The following is a 21,445-nucleotide window of genomic DNA, read 5'->3' on the forward strand; positions in this document are numbered from 1 at the left end:
TATCAGCTTGTTTTCCAGTTTATGGTCAACAAAAAATATTGATGGGCTGCATTATTACATATTTAAATTAAACATTGTTTCTAAAATAAATAAAAATACCACTTGCTTCCAGTTGATTAATACAGCTAACACTAGCTAACAATGACTTACCAGATGAAGATGTCTGTGCACTGGTATGACACCATCTTCATCTTCCGTCCACATTTCTTGCTTTTCATTTTTCCTTTCAGCAGACATTTCTCCTGCAGCCAGTTTATCAATTTCTATGTAGGATTTTTTGTTTTGTTTGACATAGACCATGCTAGTTAGTTTTATAACCAAACTATCCATTCGGGACAGGCTGGAATAATGGATAGTGTTTTGACTGGAATTGGCGTACCATTTGAATATAATTGGCACACTAATTTCATTGGCTGGGATCAAAGTGCATAACCATGCAGATAGATTTCACTGCTATCTTTCATGAGTGACGTCTATGTGGGTGTTAGTTTCTATGTCGAACCAGACGGGCCCCCTCTCCCCGCCTGCAGTAACGTTACATTCACCACTGCAACTGCATGAGGACCATATGGAGTGTCTACAAAGCAATAAAATAATATACAAGGTAAATTAATGTTAGGTGCCTAGCTACATTGTTGAAATATGATTCATGTCTGAGCTAAAAAATCTTGGCTAGCAAAATGTAAACTGCAAGTCAATTGCTGCTATTATAATTGCTGTTGCTGTTTTCGGCCACAGCTAGTTAGCTACCTGGAGCTTGTTTAGCTAGCTAGCTCACGTTTTCATGTCCACTATCTTTTCTGCTCAGGGGACAAGAGCACGGATGTGTGACCATGCAAAGGAAGAGGACGAGGAGGGAGAATGTAAGAAATTAGCAAGCTACTAGCCTAGCTAATGTTAACAGTATAAGCAAAGATTATAAAACTAGCTAACCTCTTATCTATGGTATAAGCTATAAAAAGGTAGCTAGCTAACTAGCTAGAAAGCTAAACTTTGTGAAATACCATGTTTAGTTAGCCAGCTATACTTACCTAGCATTTGTCAATGTTAACGTTAACGATCACATGCTGGATCTCTTCAAGAGTTCAGATTGTAAAACATATCTTTTCAGTCACCATTGGTCCTGAGATGGTGCTACAGTGAATAAAAAGCATGCAAACATAAAAAACAACCAAATTTGGTTATTGAATGTCTCGTGTCTGGCATGATGAACTTTCCCGTGCTATATTTTCCAACCAACTATACTGAACAAAAATATAAACACATGTAGTGTGTTGGTCCCACTTTTCATGAGCTGACATAAAAGATGCCAGAAATGTTCCATGTGCACAAAAAGCTATTTCTCTCAACGTCTGTGCACAAATGTGTTACCATCTGTTAGTGAATATTTCTCCTTTGCCAAGATAATCCATCCGCCTGACAGTTGTGGCATATTATGAAGCTGATTAAACTGCATGATCATTACACAGGTGCAACTTGTGCAGGGGACAATAAAAAGCCATTCTAACATGTGCAGTTTTGTCTCACAACACAATGTCACAGATGTTCATTTCTCTACCATAAGCCACCTCCAACATTGTTTCAGAGAATTTGGCAGCACATCCAACAGGCTTCACAACTGCAGACCACGTGTAACCACACCACCCCAGGACCTTTTGTTGGGAAAAACTCAATCTGATTGGCTGGGCCTAGCTCCCAGGTGGGTGGACCTGGCTCCCAAGTCGGTGGGCCTATGTCCTCCCAGCCCCACCCATGGCTGCGCCCCTGGACAGTCATGTGAAATCCATAGATTAGGGCCTCATTTAATTATTTCAATTGACTGATTTCCTTCTATGAACTGTAAAATATCTTTGAAATTGTTGCCTCTTGCGTTTGTAATTTTATTCAGTTTATGTTGTTGAAGTTCAAGTGAAAAAATTAAGTAGATGAACCAGGAATTGGTTCAATGGAAGATTAAAGCAGAGATCCTCCAGGCTCCAGTGGAAGACCTGGAGGCTGATCGAGCATTTCTGGAGCAGCAACTGATCAAGTTGACTGCCGAAACAGAAGATAGGTGACATTATTCCAAATTAGGAACTCTGTTTAATTTAATATATTATGGTTTATGGATTCTCACTTAAATGTATTCTGTCAGTACAAAGAATACAAATAAGACAAATCTTCAGGTCTCTAGCACAAATCTCCCACTGACGATACACTCACACTTTCACTGGCAGCCTTTAAATCAAAACTCAGGATAAGACCCAGATGCAGACAGCTAGAGTCACAGAGGTTAATTGACCCAAACAGGGGGCAGGCAAATGACAGGACAAAGGCAGGCAGAGGTCCGTAAACCAAGGCAGAGTCAATAAGGTACAGAACGGCAGGCAGGCTCGGAGTCAGGGCAGGCAGAATTGTCAGAACCGGGGAAACTAGGGAACAGAACATGAGAAAGCAGGGAGATGGGAAAACGTGCTGGTAAGACAAAACGAACTGGCAACAGAGAACAAAAGGTATAAATACACTGGCGATAATTAGGAAGATGGGCGTCACCTGGAAGGGGTGGAGACAAGCACAAAGACAAATGAAACAGACCAGGGTGTGACAGCAGCACCCCCCCTTCCATATACGGCGACATTACATCTGGGCCAAGAGTATGCCGACCTCTATCAGGGGCTGATACCCCAGAGAACACTTGAAAGTCGAGAGCCCAGTGGCAGAGCAGGGGTGGGTGTTGCGGGCGTATTCAACCCACACAAGTTGCTGGCTCCAGGTGGTGGGGTTGGCGGAGACAAGGCAGCAATGAGTCGTCTTCAGGTCGTGGTTGGCTTGCTCCGACTGGCCATTGGACTGCAGGTGGAACCCGGAGGACAGGCTGACGACCCAATGAGCGTGCAGAACTCCTTCCAGAACCGGGACGAGAACTGAGGACCCCGGTCGGAGACCATGTCCACTGGGCGTCCATGCAAACATTAGATGTGCTGCACCATGAGCTGGGCCATCTCTTTGGCAAAGGGTAGCTTGGGGAGAGGAATGAAGTGGGTGGCTTTGGAAAACTGGTCCACTACTGTCAGAATGGCGGTGTTGCCATCAGACGGGGGAAGACTCGTGATGAAGTCCAGGGACATGCGAGACCAGGGGTGGTGAGGGACAGGCAATGGTTGAAGAATAGCCAGAGCTTGCCGAGGAGTCTTGTTCTGTGCAGAGACCGTGCAGGCGGCGACGAACGCGGAGAAGTCCGGGACCATACCACCAAAAGCGTTGCCGCACAAAGGTCAGTGTCTGACTGGAGCCCGGGTGGCAGGCAAGCCTGGAGGAGTGGGCCCACTCCAGGACCAAGGAGCGGACAGAGTCAGGCATAAACATCTGGATATCTGAGCCCCCTCCCCTGGGTTTGACTGGGAACGCTGTGCCTCACGAACCTGCTTCCCTATTCCCCAGATGAGTGCTGTCGCCAGACATGAGGTGGGAAGAATGGTTTCGGGATCTGAGAGTGTAGCGGTGGGGCTATAACGGCGTGACAGTGCATCCGGCTTGATGTTCTTGGATCCTGGTCGGTAGGAGAGGGAGAAGTTAAACCGGGTGAAAAGCAGGGCCCACCTGGCTTGCCTGGAATCTAGACGCTTGGCGGTCGGGAGATATTCCAGGTTCCTATCGTCTGTCCACACAATGAACGAATGTTCCACCCCCTCTAACCAGTGTCTCCACTCCTCCAATGCCATGTTTACAACGAGAAGTTCACGATTCCCCACATCGTAGTTCCTCTCTGTGGCGTTGAGGTGATGTGAGAAGGCGCAGAGATTTAACTTGAGGTACAGGGCAGAACGCTGGGACAGGACAGTCCCCACTCCGACATCCGAAGCATCGGCCTCCACCACGAACTGACGGGAGCAGTGGTGGCGTGGTGCTTGAAGTCCCGGAACGCCCGGTCAGCAGCTGCGAACCATGTGAACGAAACCTTCGGAAAGGTGAGTGCAGACGGGGGAAACCAGGGTGCTGTAACCCCGGCTAAAGCGGCGAATCCCAGGAAGCGTTGCAGCTGCATTCTGGACGTAAGCTGGGGCCAATCCCCCACCGCTCTCACCTTCCCGGGATCTGTACATTGCAGCGATGATGTAACCAAGGAAGCGGTTGGTGGGGCGATGGAATTCGCATTTCTCCGCTTTCACAAAAAGGCCCTATTGGACGTGGAGCACGTGTTCTTGGGCTGAATGGGAAGAAACAAGGATGTCATCAAGGTAGACGAAAACATACCAGCTCAACATGTCGTGGACAACGTCATTAACCAGGGCCTGGAACACAGCAGGGGCGTTGGTAAGTCCAAATGTCATTACCAGGTATTCGTAGTGGCCGCTGGCCATGTTGAAGGCAGTCTTCCAGTCATCCCCTTCCCGTAAACGCACCAAATGGTTGTTGTTCCGCAGGTCCAAAATGGAGAAAACGGTGGCCCCCTGGAGCGGCTCAAAGGCTGAGCCGATGAGGGGTAGAGGTTAGTGGTTTTTCACCGTGATGTCATTGAGGACCAGGGCAACTTCGGTGCCTGCAGGAATATGTCCCGGGGCAGGCTGCCCCAGAGTCGGAGGGATTTTGACTGGTTCCCCCACAGCAGGATAGCATGGAAAGGTGTGCGAGTAAGGGGAGAGCAAAAGTTTTCTGTATGGCCCACTAGTGTACTCTTCTTTGATCACCTCCGATAATTTGTGAAGGAACATGTTTGAACAATGCTTCCGGGTTCGAGGCACTCTCAGCCGCAACCATGCAAAAATCAACCGCATAGTCTGCCACACTACGGGAGTCTTGATGTAGCTGGAGCAGCTAACAAGCAGCCACTCTCCCGGACAACAAACAATCCTTCCAAACCTTCCGAACTGCTGCCACAAACTCCTCCAGACTGAGGCAGACGGCGGACGGTTGCACCAACACCACCACAGCCCAGGCGAGTGCCTTCCCGGATATCAGCGTTATGATGTACGCTATCCTCGAGCGGTCCAAGGGGAACGAAGAAGACTGCAGCTCAAAAATTAGGGAGCACTGGGAGAGAAAAGCCTGGCAGGTTCCAGAATCTCCAGCGTAGCGCTCCGGAGGAGGCAAGCGGGGTCCTCGGGACACTGTGGTAGGCTGGGAGATTACTGGTGTGATCCGTTACCCAGTAGGGAATCTGCGGAATTGCTCCAGCAATGTATCAAACGCCTGGTCATGGTGTTCTACCAGGGTATGGAGTCTCTCCATAAGACATTGCAGTAGCTCCTTGTGTCTTCCAATGGTGGCTCCTTGCAGGGAGACAGCATTGTGGAGCTGGTCTGAGTGCTGGGTCAGTCAGGGCCAGTTCGTTCTATCAGAACTCAGGATAAGACCCAAATGCAGACAGCTAGTCACAGAGGTATATTGACCCAAACAGCAGGCAGGCAAAATACAGGTCAAAAGCAGGCAGAGGTCAGTAATCCAGGTCAGAGTCAATAAGGTACAGAACAGAACAGCTTTATTTAGATGGTCCCAATGCATATCTACAGAGGGTTACTAGTGTTAGTCTGTAGACGTTCAACTAACTAAGTTGGATCTGGTTGGTCCCTAGATGGGAGACCAGATGCTGCTGGAAGTGGTGTTGAAGGGCCAGTAGGAGTCACTCTTTCCTCTGGTCTAAAAAAAGATCCCAATACCCCAGGGCAGTGATTGGGGACATTGCCTTCTGTAGGGTGTCGTCTTTCGTTAAACAAGTGTCCTAACTCTCTGTGGTCACTAAAGATCCCATGGCACTTATCGTAAGATTGGGGTGTTAACCCCGGTCTCCTGGCTAAATTCCCATACCATCATCCCCAGCTTCCAATTGGCTCATTCATCCACCTTCCACTCCACTGTAAACATTCCCAGGTCGTTGCTGTAAATGAGAATGTCTTCCCAGTCAACTTACCTGGTATAATAAGGATTACAAAAATATCAGGATGCATGTTTTCTGTACCAGCTTCCTTCTTTTCACTCTGTCATCTAGGTTAGTATTGTGGCGTAACTACAATGTTGATCCATCCTCGTCGCCTAAAATGACATACCCAAATCTAACTGCCTGTAGCTCAGGACCTGATGCAAGGATATGCATATTCTTGATACCATTTGAAGTTTGTGGAAATGTGAAACATATTAGATCTGGTTAAAGATAATACAAAGAATAAAAGCATGTGTTTTTTTTCTTTTCCATCTTTGAAATACAACAGAAAGTCCAATATTTAACTTAGGAATCTAGGCGCAATTTAGATTTTGGCCACTAGGTGACAGCAGTGTATGTGCAAAGTTTGAGACTGCTGCAATGAACCATTGTATTTCTGTTCAAAATGTATCAAGACTGCCCAAATGTGCCTAATTGGTTTATTAATTCATTTTCAAGTTCATAACGGTGCACTCTCCTCAAACAATAGCATGGTATTCTTTCACTGTAATAGCTACCGTAAATTGGACAGTGCAGTTAGATTAACAATAATTTAAGCTTTCTGCCCATATCAGATATGTCTATGTCCTGGGAAATGTTCTTCATACTTAAAACATCATGCTAATCACATTAGCACACGTTAGCTCAACCGTCCCGTGGGGAGGGGGGGGACACACCAGGTTAACAAAGGGGTTGAATACTTACTGACTAATGAAGTTTCAGTTTTACATTTTTTTATGTGAAAAAAAAAACAATTCAACTTCAACATTATGGGGTATTGAGTGTGGGGTAGCTTTGAGATGCCTGCCAATTGGAACATTTTTGAGGTTTATTTGTATATTGAACCATGTCAAATGCCGTTGTTAAAAAACTCTGTGGATAGTCCTAAAACAATGACGTCATATCTGAATTCCGGCATCTTTATGAACCTTTGCCATTGATTCAGGTGTGCTTGTACTGGAATACTTCAAGTGTAACTGGCTGGGGGCCCTTGAGGAGAGCTATGGCAAACACTTGCCTTGGGGAAGGGTGGGGCAGGGAACAAATTGGGACTGACTGAGAGAGAGAATGAGAGGAGAGGAGCAGATGAGGGCATTAATGAGTTGTGGGTAATGAGAGAGGGCTACCTGCTGTGTTGGAGGTGACCGGCCGGACAACAGGGCCATCGATGCGGCTCTCTGACAGGAAGTCGTCGATGGAGGGGCTCAGCAGCGGGCGGCTCTCTTGCTGCTCACCAACCAGCTGGGGAGGAGAGACGCAGTGAGGAAAACAGAAAACAAAAACGCTGCAGGAGAAGGATACTCCATAGTAGGAGTCTGCATCTCGTGGCTTGTGAGCCAAATCCAGCCCACAAACCGATTTGATGTGGAACACCAAGGTTGTCTTTTTTATGTTGGAGAATATCCCTGGTCAACAGTTGATGCCCTATTTTGTTTATGTATAACACTCTTAGGTTAGATACAGTAACGGAAGGCAAACTTGAGGGGGGCTAAAGTCCATTTCAATCTAAGAGTCAATTTAGAAACTACTATCAACTGGTTATGGAACACTTCAAGTTTATGCCTGAATTCATAGGGATTGAGATGAATCGGATCACAGCTAAGATAAACACGTTGAGGATGAGGAAAATAACTGATTTTGATGAAGCAGAACCAAAAGAGGAGCGATGGTAAAACCTACAACACATAATGAAACAGCTGCCAACATCCCTTGACCATACGAGTTGAGAAACAGATCTTCAAATCATAAAACGGGAAAAATGACATATGTCATTTATGATTTTTCATTTGAGAATGAAATCTAAAAGTGAAAGTGTAACCAAATTATATTTATTTACTTCACTAAATAGTGACCCTATTGACCCTACCCTAGAGTATTCCTTGATGTTCAATAAACACAGAGCAGCTTACAGTAAAATGTCATGTAATACAATATATGATATCCTTTACTTTCTATTGTTGTGGGATGATATATAGCACGACAGATATATATAGATCCCATATATGTCAGATTGTGCAACATTGGGGATGTTACATAGACCACTTACGGACATAAAACTATATATGGAACAGTGCATTGCCTTCAAACAGATAAGCAGGAGCTGGGAGATAGAGAGCACCGCTTCCTCTACCATAGACACCATCAAACCACTGTGCGTGTGTTTGTCCATGCGTATTATGTTCGGCGAGGACATACATGCCCATGTGCACTATGGATGTTCGCCCATGTCTATTTGGGAAGGAAAATGATAGAGGGTCTGAGTGTGACCTAGAGTCATAACTGTCTCTGTGAGGTAGACTCTAATGACTCAGACATTACAACCCCTTTAATTAGGAATGAGAAAGACAATTTGGAATGGCTTTTATTTTTTAATTTCACCTTCATTTAACTAGGTAGGCTAGTTTACAACTGCGACCTGGCCAAGATAAAGCAAAACAGTGCGACACAAACACAGAGTTACTCATGGAATAAACAAACATACAGGCAATAATACAATAGAAAAAGTATATACAGTGTGTGTAAATGAGGTAGGATAAGGGAGGTAAGGCAATAAATAGGCCATAGTGGCGAAATAATTACAATATAGCAATTAAACACTGGAGTGATAGATGTGCAGAAGATGAGTGTGCAAGTAGAGATACTGGGGTGCAAAGGAGCAAAATAAATAAAATAAATAACAGCATGGGGATGAGGTAGTTGGATGGGCAATTTACAGATGGGTTATGTACAGGTGCAGTGATCTGTAAACTGCTCTGACAGCTGGAGCTTCAAGATAGTGAGGAAGATATGAGTCTCCAGCTTCAGTGATTTTTCCAGTTCGTTCCAGTCATTGGCGACAGAGAACTGGAAGGAAAGGTGGCTAAAGGAGAGATTGGTTTTGGGGGTGACCAGTGAAATATACCTGCTGGAGCACGTCCTACGGGTGGGTGCTGCTATGGTGACCAGCGAGCTGAGATAAGGCGGGGCTTTACCTAGCAAGGACTTATACATGACCTGGAGACAGTGGATTTGGCGACGAATATGAAGCGAGGGCCAGCTAACGAGAGCATACAGGTCGCAGTGGTAGGTAGTATATGGGGCTTTGGTGACAAAACAGACGGCACTGTGATAGCAAATTGGATGCAGTCTGAGTAGAGTGTTGGAGGCTATTTGGTAAATGACATCGCCGAATTCAAGGATCGGTAGGATAGTCAGTTTCACGAGGATATGTTTGGCAGCATGAGTGAAGGATGCTTTGTTGCGAAATAGGAAGCGGATTCTAGATTTAATTTTGGACTGGAGATGCTTAATGTGAGTCTGGAAGGAGAGTTTACAGTCTAACCAGACACCTAGGTATTTGTAGTTGTCCACATATTCTTAATCGGAACCGTCCAGAGTAGTGATGCAGGACGGGTGGGCAGGTACAGACAGCGATCGGTTGAAGAGCATGCATTTAGTTTTACTTGCATTTAAGAGCAGTTGGAGAGGGAGAGTTGTATGGCATTGAAGCTCATCTGGAGGTTAGTTAACACAGTGTCCAAAGAAGGGCCAGAGGTATACAGAATGGTATCGTCTGCGTAGAGGTGGATCAAAGAATCACCAGCAGCAAGAGCGACATCATTGATGTATACAGAGAAAAGAGTCGCCTGAGAATTGAAAAAAAAGAGGTCTGAGGCCTGAGAATTGAACCCCCATAGAGACTGCCAGAGGTCCGGACAACAGGCCCTCCGATTTGACACACTGAACTCTGTCTGAGAAGTAGTTGGTGAACCAGGCGAGGCTGTCATTTGAGAAACGAAGGCTGTTGAGTCTACCGATAAGAATGTGGTGATTGACAGAGTCGAAAGCCTTGGCCAGGTCGATGAAAACAGCTGCACAGTATTGTCTCTTATCGATGGCGGTTATGATATCGTTTAGGACCTTGAGCGTGTCTGAGGTGCACCCATGACCAGCTCAGATACCAGATTGCATATCAGAGAAGGTACGGTGGAATTCGAAATGGTTGGTGATCTGTTTGTTAACTTGGCTTTCGAAGAACTTAGAAAAGGCAAGGTAGGATAGATATAGGTCTGTAACAGTTTGGGTCTAGAGTGTCTCCCCCTTTGGAAAGCTGCCGCAGTCATCCCCCCTCTTCAATTTTTGGGGATCTCGGACAATACGAAAGAGAGGTTGAAGAGGCTAGTAATAGGGGTTGCAATAATTTCGACACATAATTTTAGACGGAGAGGGTCCAGACTGTGTAGCCCGGCTGATTTGTAGGGGCCCAGATTTTGCAGCTCTTTCAGAACATCGGTTATCTGGATTTGGGTGAAGGAGAAATGGGGGAGGCTTGGGCAAGTTTCTGCAAATTTCTGTTTGAAAAAGCTAGCCTTTGCTTTCCTAACTGCCTGTGTATATTGGTTCCTAACTTCCCTGAAAAGTTAAATATCGCGGGGGCAATACGCCACAGTATGTTTTTGTGCTTCTCAAGGGAAGTCAGGTCGGGAGTGAACCAAGGTCTATATCTGTTCATGGTTCTACATTTTTTGAATGTGGCATGCTTATTTAAGATGGTGAGGAAAGCACTTTTAAAGAATAACCAAGCATCCTCTACTGACGGAATGAGGTCAATATCCTTCCAGGATACCCGGGCTAGGTCGATTCGAAAGGCCTGCTCGTTGAAGTATTTTAAGGAGCGTTTGACAGTGATGGGGGTTGGTCGTTTGACCGCAGACCCATTACGGACGCAGGCAATGAGGCAGTGATTGCTGAGATCCTGGTTGAAGACAGAAGAGGTGTATTTGGAGGGCAGGTTGGTTCGGATGATATCTATGAGGGTGACCGTGTTTACGGATTTGGGGTTATACCTGGTAGATTCATTGATCATTTGTGTGAGATTGAGGGCATTAAGCTTGGATTATAGGATGGCCGGGGTGTTAAGCATGTCCCAGTTTAGGTCACCTAACAGCACAAGCTCTGAAGATAGATGGCGGGCAATCAATTTACATATGGTGTCCAGGGCACAGCTGGGGGCAGAAGGTGGTCTATAGCAAGCAACAACAGTGAGAGACTTGTTTCTGGAAAGGTGGATTTTTAAAAGTAGAAACTCGAATTGTTTGGGCACAGACCTGGATAGTAAGACAGAACTCTGCAGGCTAACTCCGCCCAATTTGGCAGTTCTATCTTATCGGAAAATGTTATAGTTAGGGACGGAAATTTCAGAGTTTTTGGTGGCCTTCCTAAGCCAGGATTCAGATACGGCAAGGACATCCGGGTTGGCAGAGTGTGCTAAAGCGGTGAATAAAACAAACCTAGGGAGGAGGCTTCTAATGTTAACCAAAGCTTTTACGGTTACAGAAGTTAACAAATGAGAACGCCTGGGGAATGAGAGTGGGGCTAGGAACTGCAGGGCCTGGACTGACCTCTACATCACCAAAGGAACAGAGGGGTAGGATAAGGGTACGGCTAAAGGCTATAAGAACTGGTCGACTAGCACGTTCGGAACAGAGAGTAAAAGGAGCAGGTTTCTGGGCAAGGTAGAATAGATTCAAGGCATAATGTACAGACAAGGTGTGGTAGGATGTGAAAACAGTGGAGGTAAACCTATGCATTGAGTGACGATGAGAGCGATAGTCACTTGATTGGAGTCCACCTGTATTAAATTCAATTGATTGGACATGATTTGGAAAGGCATATATAAGGTCCTACAGTTGACAGCAAAAACCAAGCCATGAGATCGAAGGAATTGTCCGTAGAGCTCCAAGACAGGAATGTGTCGAGGCACAATTATGGGGCAGGGTACCATAACATTTCTGCAGTATTGAAGGTTCCCAAGAACACAGTGGCCTCTGACATTTTTAAATGGAAGAAGTTTGGAACCACCAAGACTTCTTAGAGCTGGCCACCCAGCCAAACTTGACAATCGGGGAGAAGGGAGTGAGGTGACCAAGAACCCAATGGTAACTGACAGAGCTGCAGAGTTCGTCTGTGGAGATGGGAGAACCTTCCAGAAGGACAACCATCGATGCAGCACTCCAACAATCAGATCTTTATGGTACAGTGTTCGGACGGAAGCCACTCCTCAGTAAAAGACGTGACAGCCCACTTGGAGTTTGCCAAAAGGTACCTAAAGGAAACAAGATTCTCTGATCTGATGAAACTAAGACTGAACTCTTTGACCTGAATGCCAAGTGTCACATCTAGAGGAAACCAAGCACCGCTCATCACCTGGCCAATACCATCCCCTCGGTGAAGCATGGTGGTGGCAGAATCATGCTGTGGGGATTTTTTCAGAGGCATGGACAGGGAGACTAATCAGTATCGAGGGAAAGACGAGAAGAGCAAAGTACAGAGAGATCCTTGATGAAAACCTGCTCCAGAGCACTCAGGACCTCAGACTGGAGCGAAGGTTCACCTTCCAATAGGACAACAACCCTAGGCCCACAGCCAAGACAATGCAGAAATGGCTTCGGGGACAAGTCTCTGAATGTCCTTGAAGCACCCAGCCGGTGCCTGGACTTGAAACCGATCTAACATCTCTATAGAAACCTGAAAATAGCTGCGCATCGACGCTCACCATCCAACCTGACAGAGCTTGAGAGGATCTGAAGAGAAGAATGGGAGAAACTCCCCAAATACAAGTGTGCCACGCTTGTAGTGTCATACCCAAAAAGACTCTGTAATCATTACCAAAGGTGTTTCAACAAAGTATTGAGTAAAGGGTCTGAATACTTACGTAAATGTGATATTCTATTAAAAAGATGTAAACCTGTTTTTGCTTTGTTTATTATAGGGTATTGTGTGGAGATTGACGAGGGAAAAAACAATTTAATTCATTTTAGAAATGTACATTTTTGGGGGAAAAAGTGAAGGGGTCCGAATACCTTCTGAATTTGATCTATTATCAAATCATAGAGGAGTAATCGTCCTACTCTTAAAGCTTAACCATGGCCTAATCCCTGGCTGTAAACATTGCCAGCATCACAGACGATCTGTTCTAGTCCCCAAATCTGCTCTGCTTTAGAAATCCTAATCACATTACATGAGATGTATGAAGTCAACTTTAATGTGAATGGCCGGAGACAGTACGTCACCAGGGTCGGGGTTAATTCCATTTAAATTCAATCAATTCAATGCTTTTCAATGAGGACAACTACGAAATTGACTCAATGCGCATAGAGTGGATACACATGGATGAGTGTCAAAATTGTAAACAGCACGTCAGTTTTGGATACATTGACACGGTAGGCACACTGTAGCTAGCAAAATAGGTGAAGAAGTGATTGCTAACTATTGTAAACAATTTTAGCTGGCGTACTAATCATCTTGAATAACTGTGGGGCGAAACAATTCACTTAAATCAGCCACCACAAATCTCTTTGCTAGCAAACACAACAGTTTCTCCAAAACGGCAAGGTAATTCCAGCAATGTTAACTTTTTGATTTTCTAAGCGTATTGAAATGGAATTGACTTCAACCCTGGTACCCATATTATTTGAAATGAATGATGAGGAGCAGCATATACGACTGAAGTACTATGAAAGGAATCTTGTGTTATTGGAAGGAAAGCGACATTGCTCAGGTTAAGAAAAAAGGCTTTATAAATACATTTGATTGATTGATTGATTGTCACTTTCTGTAATATATTTAATACTGGTTTAAGGCTCCAATTCCAAACATTGGAGCTTCCAAAGATCATAGAGCACAAAAATACAGTTTACCATAGAATAATGCAGTATTTACTAGAGGTCGGTCGATTATGATTTTTCAACACCGATACCGATTATTACCAACCAAAAAAAGCCAATACCGATTAAAATCGGCCGATTTTATATACATTTGAAATAATGAAAATTACAACAATACTGAATGAACAATTAACTTATTTTAACTTAATATAATACATCAATAAAATCTATTTAGTCTCAAATAAATAAAGAAACATGTTCAATTTGGTATAAATAATGCAAAAACACAGTGTTGGAGAAGAAAATAAAAGTGCAATATGTGCCATGAAAAAAAGCTAACGTTTAAGTTCCTTGCTCAAAACATATGAAAGCTGGTGGTTCCTTTAAACATGATAAATCCCAGTTAAGAGGTTTTAGGTTGTAGTTATTAAAGGAATTATAGGACTTTTTCTCTCTATACCATTTGTATTTCATAGACCTTTTTTCTATTGAATGTTCTTATAGGCACTATCGTATTGCCAGCCTAATCTCGGGAGTTGATATGCTTGAAGTCATAAACAGCGCTGTGCTTCAAGCATTGCGAAAAGCTGCTGGCAAACGCAGGAACGTGCTGTTTGATTGAATGCTTACGAGCCTGCTGCTGCCTACCACCGCTCAGTCAGACTGCTCTATCAAATATCAAATCATAGACTTAATTATAATATAATAAAGACACAGAGATACAAGCCTTAGGTCATTAATATGGTCAAATCCGGAAACTATCATTTCTAAAACAAAACGTTTATTCCTTCAGTGATACGGAACCGTTCCGTATTTTATCGAAAGGGTGGCAACCCTAAGTCTAAATATTGCTGTTACATTGCACAACCTTCAATGTTATGTCATAATTATGTAACATTCTGGCAAATTAATCACGGTCTATGTTAGGAAGAAATGGTCTTCACGCAGTTCGCAACGAGCCAGTTCGCAATGGCCCAAACTGCTGTATATACCCTGACTCCGCTTACACTGAACCCAAGAGAAGTGACAATTTCAGGCACCGCATTGATTATATGCAACGCAGGACAAGCTAGTTAAATTAATAATATCATCAACCATGTGTAGTTAACTAGTGATTATGTTAAGATTGATTGTTTTTAATAAGATAAGTTTAATACTAGCTAGCAACTTACCATGGCTCCTTGCTGCCTGCACTCGCGTAACAGGTGGTCAGCCTGACACGCAGTCTCCTCGTGAATTGCAATATAATCAGCCATAATCGGCGTACAAAAATGCTGATCACCGATTGTTATGAAAACTTGAAAAATCGGCCCTAATTCAAATCTGCCATTCCGCTGAATCGGTTGACCTCTAGTATTTACTATAGAATTCTGTAGTAAACTGCAGTATATTGCAGAAAATATAGTACACTCTGTAGTAGCCTTCAATCACGTGTAGTACTTACTATGTAATTGTGTAGTACACTGTAGAATACTATATTAACACTACAGTAATAGCTGAAAAAAAAACACTAGTTAATATTATAGTAATGACCGCAAAAACACAACAGTTTAACTATAGTAATACTACAGTATTTAACTTGCATATACCCTGCCTATTCCCCTCGCACATATCGCAATGTGTGCCACCCATAAGTGAGAAACCTACATGCCAAGGATAGACCATAGACCAGCACTGGATGGACAAAACAGGGAAGTTTAAGTGGCGAAGATAGTTTATCATCACCTTTGTTGATAATATCAGATAATGTCAGATATGGGCGTGTTCCATTTTAGATTGGCTTGGCACGCCGAGCACTTTGGTGCTGGATACCAAAGTGTGTGAACAGAGATGGATAATGGCAGTGGTGGGTCAGGATTGTGGCCGAAACAGGCGTACGTGACTTGGCACATTGTTGGGTTGAGCTTCATCTTGTTATGTTCTGACCAGTCAGCTAGTTGGTTAAGGAGCAGTTGTATGGTGGAAGTGTCACATGATTTTTCCATGGGAAATTCCATAATTTTGTTGATGGTGGTGTAAAACACCGTCTCAGGCACCTCTCCAGAATCTCACATAAGTGTTCAATTGGGTTGAGATCTGGTGACTGAGATGACCATGACATATGGTTTACATTGTTTTCATGCTCAAAAAACCATTCAATGACCACTCGTGCCCTGTGGATGGGGGCATAGAAATAATTCACCACAGGTTGAAGGTGATCACTCAGAAAGGCTGCGCATTTATTGCCGTTTACCTTGCCCTCTAAGGGGTTGAGTGGACCTAAACCATGTCAGGAAAATGCACACCGTAACAGAGCCGCCAGAAGTGATTATTTATTTTGGCAATTACTTGTATATAGGCTATACATATGTCAAGGAGTCATAAGGAAAATATACTGTAGAACTAACGGAAATGTAAGGGGCGAAACAGTGCATTCAGTGTGCTTCGAGACTGTTACTGGGGGGCAACAAGCACATACATTTCTACCATCGGCATTTAAATAAAACAAGCTACTAAAACACCAAAAGCCTATTTCATTGCATAGTAGAATATATTGACGAGCCAAAATAGAAAAAATGTAATTATCCATTTCTGGGGTAACAAATATAGTATTACTGCATGGGATAACTAAGAGATCAGTTTTGCAAATACAGCATATTCGCAAAAATAAAATGTTGCATTAAAGCACACTTCACACACAAAATCATATAAAATAAAAACAAGAGCAGAAAAGAAAAGCTAAGCAGCATCTAAGTTTCTCATTTTGAATTTAAATGTTGAAATCATAGTCTGCATGCATGCATGTATGTATAGATATATATAGATATATAATATATATTTATTTATTTAGGTACTTTTACCCCTTTTTCTCCCCAATTTCGGGATATCCCATTAGTATTTAGTCTTATCCCATCGCTGCGATTCCTGTACGGACTCGGTAGAGGCGAAGGTCGAGAGCCACGCATCCTCCGAAACATGACCCTGACAAGTCGCACTGCTTCTTGACACACTGCACGCTTAACCCGGAAGCCAGCCGCACCAATGTGTTGGAGGAAACAACGTACAACTGGCGACCATGTCAGCGTGCAGGCGCTCGGCCAGCCACAGGAGTCGCTGGAGCCTGATGGGACAAGGAAATCTCAGCCGACTAAACCCTCCCCTAACAACGCTGGGCCAATTGTGCCTCACCTCATGGGTCTCCAGAGTCTGTAGTGACACCTCAAGCACTGCGATGCAGTGACTTAGACTGCTGCGCCACTCGGGAGGCCCCTGGGGGTGGTTGAGTTTTAATTTAAAAAATATTACACATTAAGTAATTTCACCCCAGGTTTTCATGGTTTTAAAATTAACATGTGAAAATGTCATGCATTGTTTTAGAACGGTAATATAAATTGACGATACCAATATTTTTTAGAAGGCCTTGAGTGTATGTTGCAGTTTGTTTTCAGAAATAGAATGTTGCAGCTGCAGAACAGATTTGACATTCTCTTTTGACTTTTGATTGTTGTAAAGGGTCTAGACGCAGCTCCAGCTTGCAAAAATACAATCACATGCAGCCAGCAGCAAGCCAAGTAAAAATTGGGAACAGCATTGGTGATATGTTGGTAGTTGTTTTAAGTCCCAAGGGGGCACTGCAAGAAACACTGCCACTGGCACTGCATTTAACCTTAATTGGTTCACTGCCAGGCTGTATATAAAAATGTGTGCAGAATTCTAAGTTGCTTAGCAGACACTGCAAGCCAAAGTAAAGAAATCGAAAAAAGCAGTTGTGTACAGTATACCAAACCAGGAAGTGATTGATTGCTGCTTCCTGTCGGTGGTCGTCATGCCCACCTTGGTTGTCACGGTGAGGGGGTTTCCTTCTGAGGATGCCTTTTTACCCGGAAGCTCCTTCAGCACCATGGCAACAGCCCTTTCCCCTTTCCCCTATAACAGCGAGATCAACAATGACTTGTGTCAGCGGTGATAAATGGTTTCTATTCCACTTCCTCAATTTACCATTTAATGGCCTGTTATAACCATAGATATAGAATTACTAGAACAAAAAAAATAAATCTGACTGGCAACTTGACAGTGCACTCATGGGTAAACTCAATATGGCCACCTGTACACCTATCACAGAACATTGACTTGAATGTGAAAGTCCATTCTAATAATTCAAATTCTATGGTTTTAATTGAACTTATACTGTAGAAGAAAAAAACTGAAAGTGGATGCTGACAATGTCTTTTTATATCAAGGAATTGAATAGGCAGTTTGAAATAACTTGAAATCTGAATTTAAGTAGATCATTACCTTAAAAGGATTACTTAATATACGGTTTCATGTTCAGATGATGACAAAAAATAAAGGCATATAGAGTCTGATAAATGGATGGGCTGCCCCTTTAAACTGAAGACAACCGTGTGAGGGGCAGCATGACATGAGTTTAATAATCGTACCATAAAATATCAGGGTATCTTGAAATTGACTAACCTTCATGTCTTAAAGTAATGATTTACTGTCATTTCTCTTTGCTTATTTGAGCTGTTCTTGCGATAATATGGACTTGGTCTTTTACCAAATAGGGGTAGAATACAGAAGATAGCCCTACCTTCTCACAACACAACTGATTATCGCAAACACATTGAGGAAATGAATTACAGACATGAATTGAACAAGGCACACATGTTAATTGAAATGCATTCCAGGTGACCACCTCATGAAGCTGGTTGAGAGAATGCCAAGAGTGTGCAAAACTGTCATCAAGGCAAAGGGTGGCTTTTGCTAATATAAAATATATTTAGAAAAATATATTAAACAAAAAAATATATTTTGTTTAACACTATTTTTGGTTACTACATGATTCCAGGTGTTATTTCATAATGTTGTCTTCACTATTATTCTACATTGCAGAAATGTGTAAAAAAATAAAGAAAAAGTCATGAATAAGGTGTCCAAACTTTTGACTGGTACTGTACGTACAGTGCAGTCAAAAAGTATTCAGACCTCAACTTTTTCCACATTGTTATGTTACAACCTTATTCTTAAATGAATTAAATCGTTTTCCCATCATCAATCTAGACACAATACCCCATTATGACAAAGAAAAAACCTTTAAGACACTGAAATATCACATTAACATAAGTATTCAGACCCTTTACTCAGTACTTTGTTGAAGCACCTTTGGCAGAGATCCTCTCAAGCTCTGTCAGGTTGGATAGGGAGCGTCTTTGCACAGCTATTTTCAGGTCTCTCCTGACATGTTCGATCGGGTTCAAGTCCGGGGTCTGGCTGGGCCACTCAAGGACATTCAGAGACTTGTCCTGAAGCTACTCCTGTGTTGTCTTGGCTGTGTGTTTAGGGTTGATGTCCTGTTGGAAGGTGAACTTTCACCCCAGTCGGAGGTCCTGAGAGCTCTGGAGAAGGTTTTCATCAAGGATCTCTGTACTTTTCTCAATTCATCTTTCCCTTGATCCTGACTAATATCCCCACAGCATGATGCTGCCACCACGCTTCACCGTAGGGATGGTGCCAGGTTTCCTCCAGACTTGACGCTTAGAATTCAGGCCAAAGATTTCAAGCTTGGATTCATCAGACTAGAGAATCTTGTTTCTCATGGTCAGAGTCCTTTAGGTGCCTTTTGGCAAACTCCAAGTGGGGTGTCATGTCCTTTTACTGAGGAGTGGCTTCCATCTGGCCACTCTACCATTAAAAAAGCCTAATTGGTGGAGTGCTGCAGAGATGGCTGTCCTTCTGGAATGTTCTGCCATCTTCACAGAGGAACTCCGATTCTTGGTCAACTCCCAGACGCATAGCCTACTCTCATAGCCTACTCTGGTTCAAAACGTCCTTTTAAGAATGATGGGGCCACTGTATTCTTGGGGACTATCAATGCTGCAGAAATGTTTTGGTACCCTTACGCAGATATGGGTCTCAACAATTCTATTCGACCTCATGGTGTGGTTTTTGCTCTGACATACACTTTCAATTGTGGGACCTTATATAGACAACAGGTATGTGCCTTTCCAAATAATGTCCAATCAATTGAATTTACCACAGGTGGACTCCAATCAAGTTGTAGAAACATCAAGGATGATCAATGGAAACAGGATGTACCTGAGCTCAATTTCTAGTGTCATAGTAAAGGGTCTGAACACTTACGTAAATAAGGTGTGTGTTTATTTTGTGTTTATTTTGCAAAAAATGTGGGGGTATATGGGGGTAACATTACCACGCAAAGGTTAAAGGCACAGTGTTGTATTTTGAGAGGTTATTGAGTAAGCTAAGTAGCCAATAGGCAGAGGGTAGCATAATTTGTCTGGTTCTCTGTAATAATGGTATGGGAATAATAACTATTTTGTAAAGTGTTTTTTTTTTATCAAACAAAACATTGTCACCCCCTTGTCTAAAGGACAAGTGGATAAACAGGTTAATGTTAAACCCTCCCTAGTCTCATGCAATGTAGGCCTACATTTTACACCAAACATTGGCTGGTACTGTAGGCTGAATAATAGAACAGCCATTTCCACGTAAAATGTTATAGAAAGCATTTTTTTTAATGGTATGCTAATCTGGTAGGTCTTATGATCAAATAGCCACAGTAGCCTACATGACAACTGTCTGAGACTAACTTAAAGCGGATACAGCCTCAGTGTGCATAGTAAACGCACACTGGAAGTTGCAGAATTTTCACTCAGAAGACAAAGAAATGTGCTTAGTGCTAAACATTTGAGAGAACACTGGTCCAGGTTTCTATTATTACAACTCAATATAGAAATTAGTTGAGATGGAAAGATGAAATCAGTCTCCACTACAAGCCTTTGAGTGACAGAGCTAGAATCCTTAACTGCAACAATAACAAATCGTCTCCCTGCCCGTTTCACCCAAAAAGTTAAGGGATGGGGCTGGAAAAATGTAACCACACATTCATAGACAGAGCTATGGGTGCAAGGACTGACCATCCATGATATCAAATGCATAGTTTTAACCATGTTATGAGGCATAGTTTTAACCATGTTATGTTTTAAACAACATTTCTGTTGTTTACAAACAATGGAGTAAAACAAGATGATATATTTTGGGTTCTGATGAGGTACCGTTGAAATAAGCTCATGAGGCATTTGTAAATGATATATGCCCATTGATTATTGAAGAATATTATTAATATACAAGTCCTAAAATGGATGTAACTACTAAGGATTCTAGCTTTTGTTGGAATCGGGTTAAACTTTAAAACATTGAGATATTAAAGAAAGGATAGATCAGAAGCATAGAATATAAGGAGTGGGTTTTATGTCAGAAGTGAATGGTTTTCTGTAGAAAGACAGATGGCTTTGGAATATGTTGGGTGGACGGGAGGAGATCAAAGGATTGCTATAGAGGAAGCAGATGGACATCGGTGGATTAGGCGAAGGAGGGGTTGAAGTCAGGAGGTCAGGTCAGATCCCCTGAATGGAGTAAAGGGTTTATTATCCTGTTACCCTCTTCCTGTGGAACTACAAGATGTAAGGATTGGAGAGAAGGAGGAGTGTCTAAAGTGGGGTATATATATACACACCTGTGATGGTGAGAAATGTTTTTTTTTTTGTCTGAATACAGCTGTGTCGACACTTCGGGAAGAATTCAACTTTGTTAAGCTTCTCTAGTGTCCGTGAGTTATTTACTTTAAAAAATAAGATCCTAACACTTTAAAGAGTAAATAAGTATTTTGAAGTAGACACTCCACTTTAGTTATGATAAGGACATTGATCACCGAATGAGTGAATGTGATGCGTAACTAGTCTTGACAACTTACTCAACAATGTAAGAAATGATTGGTTCATTGCACTACATTTGCATGGTAAATAAACTTGTCTTAAACCTGAAGGCTCATGCTAGCTCCAAGAGCTAAACCAAGGCTTTAGCTCAGATGGCAAACAAGCTCTTCCATCATGCGGTCTGG

At 43.0% G+C, this 21,445-nt stretch overlaps 1 protein-coding gene across 2 annotated transcripts in view; it reads right to left on the bottom strand.

The window, feature by feature from the left end:
• LOC139387311 (peroxisomal biogenesis factor 5-like b) overlaps positions 1–21,445 on the bottom strand; it is a 154,683-nt gene that overhangs the window by 84,712 nt on the left and 48,526 nt on the right. For both annotated transcript variants that reach the window (XM_071133435.1, XM_071133436.1), the window contains exon 2: positions 7,024–7,138. In XM_071133435.1, coding sequence (XP_070989536.1) covers positions 7,024–7,138 — 115 coding nt within the window. The remainder of the gene's footprint in view (positions 1–7,023; positions 7,139–21,445) is intronic.

The sequence above is a fragment of the Oncorhynchus clarkii genome, chromosome 28 (assembly GCF_045791955.1).
Source record: "Oncorhynchus clarkii lewisi isolate Uvic-CL-2024 chromosome 28, UVic_Ocla_1.0, whole genome shotgun sequence".
In the NCBI taxonomy this organism is placed as follows: domain Eukaryota; kingdom Metazoa; phylum Chordata; class Actinopteri; order Salmoniformes; family Salmonidae; genus Oncorhynchus; species Oncorhynchus clarkii.